The sequence below is a fragment of the Sinocyclocheilus grahami genome, unplaced genomic scaffold (assembly GCF_001515645.1).
Source record: "Sinocyclocheilus grahami isolate Dianchi unplaced genomic scaffold, SAMN03320097.WGS_v1.1 scaffold502.1, whole genome shotgun sequence".
NCBI lineage: Eukaryota > Metazoa > Chordata > Actinopteri > Cypriniformes > Cyprinidae > Sinocyclocheilus > Sinocyclocheilus grahami.
Window position 1 is genome coordinate 276012 of NW_015505681.1, and position 10806 is coordinate 286817.

General features: G+C 36.3%; 1 protein-coding gene across 2 annotated transcripts in view; it reads right to left on the bottom strand.

The window, feature by feature from the left end:
• Positions 1-9432, bottom strand: part of LOC107554451 (glutamate receptor 2-like) — a 30620-nt gene extending 21188 nt beyond the window's left edge. For both annotated transcript variants that reach the window (XM_016236953.1, XM_016236955.1), the window contains exons 1-2: positions 9209-9432; positions 8975-9115 (exon numbers count right to left, since the gene is read on the bottom strand). In XM_016236953.1, the coding sequence (XP_016092439.1) occupies positions 8975-9115; positions 9209-9293 (226 nt within the window). In that variant the 5' untranslated portion in view covers positions 9294-9432. The remainder of the gene's footprint in view (positions 1-8974; positions 9116-9208) is intronic.
• Positions 9433-10806: the final 1374 nt, after the last annotated feature.

Consider the following 10806-nt stretch of genomic DNA (forward strand, 5'->3'; position numbering starts at 1 on the left):
TATATATATATCATTTCATTAAAATTTAGCTTTAATTATTTTTTTTACTTCAGTTTCAGTTTTAGTTATTTTAATACTTAAAATTATTTCATTTCGGTTAGTTGCCAAGACAACATTTCTAATTTTCGTTTAAGTTTCAATTTTTAATCTTCATTCGTGTTTATTTTATTTCAGCTTTATTTCAATTCACAAAAACAATTTGTAATAGTTTTATTTTAGCAGATCTGAGTGCACAATCAGTGAATTCTGGCACAAATAAAAGCCTGAATGCAGAGCAGGTGCGTGTGACAAAAACAGGCAATGAGGAAATTCTGCAAATGGCTGGATGAAGAGAGTGCTGTGCACTGATGTGTCTCAGCATCTAATAAGGTGCTGTAAGTAGCTCAGAGTCAGAGTCCAGTATAATAAACACATGAGACTTGATGTTTGCTCATTATTGACGAGCAGTTACCATAGCAACAGCAAGCAAGAGGGAAAGCTGAATGTTTCAATGGCTGTGAAACAAACTTGAAGAATAGAGGGAATAGACTGATAAAACATGAATTGATTAAAATAATAATTTTGTTTTAACACACCTTACAGTACACCAGTGGGAAAATAATTTTAATGCAAAGACTCAAATACTTTTTCAATTACCAATGCATTATAAAAAAATCACCCATGTTCAATAAGCAGTTAAATTTATTAGCAATAATTAGTAGAATAAATATTTCCTCCAATAAGTAATATAGGTCATTAGCCTAATTGTAGGTTGTTTGCCGTTGCCAAGCAACACATAGTATAATAGTGCTTTTATGCTAGTTTTAAATATGTCATCAATTACATCATGAGCTTAAAATAATGTAATTGTGTAGACTGAAAAACCGAAAGCACTTTGGGTGGAAGTTATTATAATGCAATCAGCATGAATACCAGCAAAGCTTTCAGATTTTCAAACACTGTTCTGAATTCACTTCTGAGAATTCCTGTTCAAACATGCACACTATAACCACAAACTAAAAGCAACCTCTCTGATTAGTCATACTTAATTTCAGTCATGAACACTTTAAATGGATTGCAGCAGGGCGACAGCGATAGATGCAATTTCCATTATGTAAATGCAACCCTTTAAAGGAACCCAGCATCTCCATGGTGACCGTCGAATAGAGCGTATCTTTCCTGTGTGTATGCGTATGAGTGTGTGTGTGTGTTGAAGTTGATTTCACACTCTGGCAGGACAAATCATATTCCACCCACACATGCAAACACACACACACATGTTCTAAAGGAGTTCTTCAGTGGCGAGTGTACAAGCTTAGGAACAGATAGATAAACCACAGGGTGTTAGAAAAGTCTTCCTATAAGGGGAAAGCTCATCACTATGGAAACAACGGCACAGTCTGGAGTGCTGGCTGTGAGGGATACTAGTTGGAAGTCCCTTCGTTTCCTGTGAAAAAGACCCAACAATGTCCATAAAATCTGCACATTTCAAGTTTTAGGATTATTATCTCAGCAATGATAGTGTTTGTCTGGAAAATGTTTTATTTCTTTGTTTACTTGGTCATTGAATGTGCTTTATGTAACCTAAGCTCAGGTGCCCTTAATGTAATATTTTATTTTATTTTATTTTATTTTATTTTATTTTATTTTATTTTATTTTATTACTTTGTTCATCATTAACACGTTCATCCTTAAAAAGAATGTGATCTTACTTCAAACACCCACACAGTCTTAAACAACATTGATTTAGGTACACTACTAATTTTTGGTCTGTAATATTTTTTTAATGTTTCTGACAGGCGTCTCTTATGCTCACAAAGGCTGCATTTATTTGATTAAAAATACTGTAAAAACAGCTAAACTGTGAAATATTATTAGGATTTAATATAACTGTTTTCTATTTTAATATTTTTTTAATTATATTTATTCCTAATTGCTAATTTGCTGATTTGGTGCTCAAGAAGCATTTATTATTATTATTATTATTATTATTATTATTATTATTATTATTATTATTATTATTGCAAACAGTTGGGCTGCTTCAAGGGTTAGTTCACCCAAAAATGAAAATTAGGCTGTGTTTTACTCACCCCCGAGGCATCCTAGGTGTATATGACTTTCTTCTTTCAGACGAATTAAAAATTGTCCTGGCTATTCCAAGCTCTATCATTGCAGTCAGTGGGTGTTGCAGTGCTTCAGTCCAAAAGAAGTGAAATAAAAAGCGCCCATCCATAAAACAAAGTGTCTCACACGGCTCCGGGGGGTGAACAAAGGCCTCCTGTAGTGAATCGATGTGTTTTTGTAAGAAAAATATCCATATTCAAAACGTAATAATCACTTTAATGTAGCTTGCGCTCACTGTTGTAAACGGAAGCAGTTCCGGGCGGATGACATATGAGTTCTGCGTTGCGCATGCGCTGCTCAGAAGTGACCAAACAAACGTTGGTTTTCATGAGACTCACCGGTGCATGCGCTACACTGACCTCATACCTCATGCTCCCGGAAATGCTTATGTATACAACTGTTGGCGCAAGCTACATTAAAGTGATTATTACGTTTTGAATATGGATATTTTTCTTACAAAAACACATCGATTCACTACAGGAGGCCTTTGTTCACCCCCCGGACCTGTGTAAGACACTCTTTTTTATGAATGGGCGCTTTTTATTTCACTTCTTTTGGACTGAAGCACTGCAACACCCGCTGACTGCAATGATAGAGCTTGGAATAACCAGGACAATTTTTAATATAACTCCGATTGGATTAATCTGAAAGAAGAAAGTCATATACACCTAGGATGCCTCAGGGGTGAGTAAAACACAGGCTAGTTTTCATTTTTGGGTGAACTAACCCCTAAATATTTCCATGGGATTCTTTGAAAAATAGAACGATCAGCACAGAACAGCATTTAAGTATTGTTTTTCTGTGGGTTATATGGTTACATCAGTAGGTGGTGACAAGTGACAATTTATGAGTTAAATCGACTGAATAATTTATTCAGCCAGTTTGTTCAAAAACACTGATTTATTCTGGAACAAACAAGTGACTGCCTATTTACGTGAGTCACTGAATCATTTATTCAATCGATTTGATACATTTTTTTAAAACAGACTGAAGCAAAAAATAAATAAATAAAAATACAACAACATTTAATTCAAAACCTCTAGTAAATTGCATGCTATTTTATTTAGGAGCCTGACGTTCAGGTTTTGTAAATCACTGAAATAGCATTCAATGAGTTTGAACCATCTCTGGAGCACAGATTAAAAAAGAGGCCATATTGAGATGTTAACCAGTACTGACTCCAACTCATTTGTCATGATGAGATGATGTACTGGACTTACGCAGAAATATGACAAAGCTACGCTGCCTCACACGGCTCAGCCTTAAAAGCTCTTATTGGATGCATACAATTACTGCTTCCCTCTGTATGAGAAGGCTAGAGAAAGTGGAAATCGAACTGTCAGATAATTTATGCAGGCATTTATGTTATGTAGCTGCAGCCAGGGAAAAAAGTGCTTTTAATAGATGGGGGTCATCCCTGAGCGGGGAGGGGATGAAAGTGTGAGCTGCTGTATACTGCACTTCACTGAAGACGCCTTCCCAACACAGCTTCTTTCAATTGCCACAGGGAATATTTCATCTTTCTTTCTTTCTTGCTTTCTTTCTTTCAAATGAGCTTTTCTGTAATTTCATGCATTGTCCAACTTGCTGATTTTTTTTTACAAACATTTAGCAAGTTTTTGGACAGTAAATTAAACCAAGTTACTCATCAGTTTCTTAGTGACTTCATTAGGAACTGTAACATAATACATGGTTTAAGATGAATTATAACTGATCATTTGACCTTTGTTGATGTAAGCGATCTAAGTAATTCAAATCAAACCATCCTGGAAAAAAATCTGTCTCTTTTACCTTGGTGGAAAATATGAGGTAGTGTGGCCCTTACTGGGAGGCAATTTTTTATATTGGAAATGTTAACCTCTCACCCCCTCATTTGTTTCTCCACTAGAAGTATGTAATGCATGCACAATACCATCCAGATAATTTGTCATTTAGTGTATGCTCAAAGAACGTATCTTTTTATCAACAGGTACTTCAAGATCTGATTGGAAATATTAGCGAAGGTTTTGTTCACTGATAAACTTTTGACTGTTTCTGATATCAGATGACACTCTATCCATTAGGCCACAACTGCCCCTTTGTTTCTCCACTAGATGTAGGGGCAGTTGTGGCCTAATGATTAGAGAATTGGCCTTGTAACCTGAAGGTAATGGGTTTGAGTCTTCGTACCGGTAGGAAATCTAGGTGGAGGGAGTGAATGTACAGCACTCTCTTCCACCTTCAGTAACCACGACTGAGGTCCTTGTGCAAGGTACTGAACCCCAAGTTGCTCCCTGGGTGCTGCAGCAAATGACTACCTACTGCTCTGAGTGTGTGTTCACTACTCATTGCTGTGTGTGTACACTTGGATGGGTTAAATGCAGAGCACAAATTCTGAGTATGTGTTACCATACTTGGCAACATGTCATGACAATTAACAAACAGCTTTTAAAACTACTAGGCTTTTTCAAGCCAACTTAAAGTTTGTCTACAAGATTGTCAGAGAGCACCAAAATCTGTTTCTAGGCTCCTCAAGATTACTGTGGTTGAAGGACTTGTCGGATCATCATAATATCTAGATCAGATCTCAGGTTTGTTCAAAGTTCACTTTTTTCACCAGTACAGTAATTTCACTTTTTAATATTCTGCTTCTACGTGTGCAAGAACTTTGCGACTGATCGGATTCTCATCACGATCTAGATCAGTTCGCAATTTTTCAAAGATCAGTTCTTACCAGCAGCGTTGTAATTCAGCTTTTTTTTTAAGATTTCGTTTTTGGCGTTTGAAGCCTTTCTTTCGATAGGACAGTAAGTGGACAGGAAGCAAAGTGGGAGAGAGAGAGGAGGACGGGATCGGGAAAGGTCCGTGAGCTGGGACTCGAACTCGGGACAGCTGAAGCGCAACGGCGCTACCTGTCAGTCTAACAACATTGTTCTGTGTTCTTGTTTTTAACCTAATTCACAGTTTACTAATGGTCTTGTATAATTATTAATTACGTACTGTTATGGCCATTAAGACAGAATTTCAATTTTGTTAAGCACACCCCAAACGTAGTCCAATCTCAGCTAAATTTGGTTTGTTTCCATTTCTCATGAAGGGGAGTTTACTGGGTGGGTGAGAGCAGAAGATTTTAAAAGTCCAAAAATAAGGGCCACCCTAATATGAGGTTTAGCTAAGCCAAAAGTTTATTTTTTTTCTCCAGAACTTCATGCGACAATACAAATGTGAAACATTCCTCACATCAAGTCACTAAAAGGGAAATATGAGGAACAAAATCACGATGAGTCATACATACTGGTGCCATTTTACCCGTATGTATGTCATAACGACAAAAAAGTATAAATTTTTAGTAAAAAAAATATGCTAAATACAGTTTCATGGTCAGTAAGAAACATTTATGACAAGTAAATGTCCTCATTTCTTGGCAATGGCAGGTGTGGCATAAAGTTTATTTTGGACTCTGCCTTCAAATCATTCACTGTTTCTAATGCTCTTTTTCTGTTCCGTGCCTTTTCCCAGCAGTGTAGCACTAAAGCCTTTCCCAGGCTGCTGTGTGACAGCCGGATCAGAGCGAGCATTCCTGACAACTCCACTGTGTCAGGTAGGAAAAACAGCAGGTCTTTTTAATTGAAAAGGGATCTAATCACCCAGTTAGCGGAGGATTGTTGAACAACTGTGTATGTACTGACAAGAGACAAGGATTTAAACACACGCAGCTATTGATCATGATCACGTAATTTATTTAGATAGACTTCACACACTCCCAAACCAGATTGAGGGATGTGCGAGTGGATATCAGCATAGATAGGATCCTTAATGTATTTATGGATACTGATATTTCTAGGGGATTTATGTCTGTATGTTTCTTAGGTAGAGCGTTTATTGAAGCACAAATGCACTGAAGTGAGTTCCAGCACTGGAAGTGCTTCCAAAACCAGGGACAAAACCACAGTGGATATCGAGCAATGCTCCCGAATGAAATTTTGTCAGCTTACATGCAAATAAATGTCCTGAGAAACTGCTCAGAAAACAAAATTACTCATAACACACATAATTGATTTCACATTGATTAGTATTTTGATATCCAAAATTATCAATCAGAAAATATATTTATTAAGATAAATATGTGAGACTAATACATAACACACATTTACTAATATGTACAATATAGTGAGTTGAAGATGATTATGCTAGCGCTTTAGAAGATGCAATTTTCATCCCATTAATTTGATAATTAATCTTTAAGAAATGCCAAGGAGCTGGAGACTCTTTAACCGTATTTATCTATAACTAATCTGTTTGATATTTTGTGTAATGTCAGCAAACATGCTCCAGATATGTCTTCCAGATAGATGGAAGGCCTAAGGAAAGCTGACCAGCACATCTGCTTTCTTGATTCAGATATATGCATATAAATATGACTCATAAATCCACTAAATTAGATTGTGAGGCCCCATGCTAACACAAAGCTTTCATGTTTAAAAGCTGGGGTGTTTTATCATTCAGTCTAGCCTATTTGTAGTTTTGAATATTTTAGTTTGTTGAGAGAGGTTAGCAAGCAATCATGGTAAAATCAGAACCTGCTATATATAACATTATCTTTATAGATAGCTCTTAACCTACCATTAATCATGGCACCTTAACATAAAATATGTTACTTCAACACTTCTCGAGAACATATTACTCAGTGGATATCAATTTGAAGTTGGGAAATGACAAACAACCAAGCCGTATTTATACAATAGTACGAGTGCCATCAGTGCTTTTCAGGTTATCAGATATTGTGAGAGGGTTGATTCTCATCTGAAGATAAAAGCTGGTATAAACACAGCATCTTGCCAAAAGCTATATAGTTTCAAAGAGTCTTATTAGCTGCATCTCATATCAAGGTGCCACGTCTTGTTGTTTTCTCATTGGAAAAGCCTTTTAACACAAACCATTCGCTGTATCTGTTCTGGAGTTGTCATACTTCAGTAACAAGATCGTTCTGACTCATGCCTAACCAACAACACAGAGGAAATGTCAGGTTTAGAGAGTAAATGTTTTCTGAACCAACAAGGCCCGTGAAGTCTTTACCAGACACCAAAGACCTAGTCTTATCTGTATCGCATAATAGATCATAACATTCGCTGTGTTCTTCACATGCTTCATGTTAAATAAAACACATCATGACTGATCTACATCCACATAGGAAGTGTGTCCAAATGACACAGAATGTGGTCTAGCTTAAATACGGCTGATGGATACATTCTCCCAAGCTGCTTTCAAAAGGAGACACTAAACTGTATGAGAAAGATGGAAATGATAAAGCAGTGCCTGTAAATGCATAGTGCCATCTAGGGGTTTTTATATATAAGAAATAAAGGGAATGAGTATTTAAGTAAGTTTAAATAGAAAATTATAGATTACATATGAAAGATCGACCCATGGGATGCATACTTTACAAACAGGGAACACATCTGTAGGCTAAGTGGCACTTAAACATTTTCCAGTTTTTCAATAAACATACAGTACATTGCAAATGAACTAGTGGATGATAAGTACTACAGTATGAAGGAATGAGTTTAAAAAATGCATCTTTAATGAATAGGAAATTAAAACATTCGTGACCATCATAGTATAGAATGTTCTCATGTGGTTCTCATAAGGGGAAGAAAATGTTAACTGAACCTTTTAAAGAGAGTTTCTTCAACAAGAATCATTTTTGAAATATTGCTTAGCAACCGCCCACTGAATACTAAATGAAATCCTTGAATATAAGTGATCCACTTAATAAAGGCTTCATTTATTCATGATCATCTCATAAAGTTCTGTGCCGATTAAATCTAACGCAGTGATTGCCCCCCCCCCAAAAAATGTTTTAAATAAAAGAGGTTTCTCATGCATTGGAAATTTCTTCTTCTTACTCTTCTGACCATTTCTAGCTCAACAGGCTACCCACATTAACAACAGCAAATATGTTTGTGCATGTGTTATCAACTGTAAATGTTAACAGCTGTATGTTACTTAGCCTCATGATGCTGATAGACCACAAAAAAATCCTACAAAATAAAATATTGTGCCACAGTTTTACATGTCTGGATGTTTAATAGCATACATTTTGTCAGCATTAATGACTACTGAAAGTAATTAAAATAACCACTTTTGCATCTCATAATAACTTTAACAAAATAATGCAATTATATCACTATTGAATGTGAATCACTCAATATGGGCCAAATTTGCACATCTGTCGTGACATTCCATTCTATTCCACTTATGCAAAACAATTACTTGAAGCACTACAGGTGTTTCGAAAAATGCCATGGGTGTTTTAGCAGACAATTACATAATTTAAAGGCCTATTATCCCAGGTGGTCTTTAGCCCCATTGTACCCAAACATAGAAAATAGTGTGTGTGAGAGGCAAAAAATACAAATAAATAATTAAATAAATATATAAAGCTGCACAAAATACTGAAAGGCCAAAGGTGAAAGGTCATAACTTTATAAGACAATTAGACAATATAAATAAATAATGTTATATTTTTTTTATTGTAAAAAAATATATATATATATTCTTGATAATGTAAAAAATCTATGGTTCCTGTACCAAAAACGCATTTATAGCATTTTCTTTACCGAAAACGGGGGAAATGGCCCAAAGACAATAGAGTGGTTAAGCAGCTTCTGATGATGAGAGCTCATTCTCATCTCCGTTACTGTGGAAACCAACTTCACATCCCACTACACGCGAATTCCTACCAATAACCACATCAACACTTCAGCATTCAAACTATTCATTCCAATTGTCAAAATCTGCTTTTGTTAAAAAATGCATAAAAACGAACCTCAATATAAACTAATCTATGCAATCACGTGTATTTATTTTTTAAAAAGATGGCATAACTTACAGCAGTTAGTTACAGCGAAACTGTTAGCTACTTCCAGATTGTCGATGTGAGGCGTCAGTCTAAATTCAGCCGTTCCGAACTGAACCATCCCGATCCGAAACGCGCTGTACTCCTGATCAGCTCCCCTCGGAAACAAGCCCCCTGCACGACATACACAAAATATATGTTAAAATTATACAGTTCACATCATTTAAAACGTTAGTTTAACAAAAATGACGTCCACACTAAACATACCAATTTGAACACTTGGAGACGCTCCAGTTGTCAACCCACATAAAAGGGAAATGAGACAAATCGATAAATTCTTAAACTGTTGCATCTCCACGACAGTGTGTGTTCACCCACTGTATGAAGGAGATATTTGTCGTTTATACAGTGTTGAATCAAATCCGTAACATGTTGAGGCGTTGCTGCTGTCTGCAGGTGGTTCCTCTATCGCGGACTCCTGCCTCACTCCCGCTTCTGGAAGAATAATGCAGAACTCTCTCTCTCTCTATCTCTCTATCTCTCTCTCTCTCTCTAGTCGCGCGCCTTCCTGTGAGTTCTTCACATACAGGAACACTGCACACATAGCCTACACTGTAACCGGTGACGAATAATAACGAGGCACGTAGGGGGCGCGAAGGTGATTAAAATCAGAAATCATTTCAAAGAACTAGTTTAAAACACAGGTGTCAGGTTTCTAATTATTGTATTCGTTTTGGTAAAGTTTTTTTTTTTACACCGTTTCCAATACATTTTGGAATACAAAAATATCAAGTGCTAAAAATAAACCACACAGTCATGAGAGTCTAAAGGGGTCTTGTCTGTTTTCTTATCTAGTCACATGACAACACAATTACTTCCTGCATGTTGGTTAAACCACACTGACTTTGATTTGGCTGACAAAAGTTTTTCAAATATCAATAGCATTTAAAAAAATGCTTCACTGCATTTCAAATAAATAACAATAATTGTGCCACGCTTATCCCATAACTGCTTACAAGCTGTGGGCAGTTAAACCACCTAGTCATTTTTGTTTTTAAGCCCAGCAAAAATATAAAAAAAATGCTAAAAGCTCATACTGAAAATGTGTTCATCACAGAAAGCTGTATTCAAGATGTTTTTGTTTGAATTTAATTTTACAACTTTAAATAACCTACTAAAGAGAGAAAGAAAGGTTTAATTTTTGCAAGCCCCATTGAATCTGTCGGCCCTTGAGTCAGTAACACCATCCACCTCACTCGCTACGGCCAGTACTGGGCTTCCTAAATTGTGTCCACATCTGAGCGGTTGCATTGATTTCAGGACCATGGACAGGTCCCTCTCACCTCTTCAAAGCAAATGACATGAAAACTGACCTGATTTGATGAGCCTAACATACAGCATTGTTTCTTTATTTCTCTGGATTTTCACATCTATGATGAAACAAAAGCAATTACAATTTAATGAACATGTTGCATTACATAGCTTTGAACAACCTCCTAAAACATTTTTTTTTTAACTATGCGTGCACTCATTTGTGTGTGTGTGTGTGTGTGTGTGTGTACGCGTTTTTGTGACAAATGAGGACATACATTTGTATAATGACAAAGGTATTACAAGGAGAAGGTGACTTTTCAGGACATTACCCCATGTCCCCACTTTTCAAAACGCTTATAAATCACACAGAATGGAGTGTATTGAAAATATGAAATAGCACAAAGTCTCCTGTAAGGGGTAGGTTTAGGGGTAGGGTTGGTAAAGGGCAATAGAATATATGGTCTGTACAGTATAAAAACCATTACGCCTATGGGATGTCCCCACTTTTCACAAATGTAAACCTGTGTGTGTGTGTGTGTACACACATATAT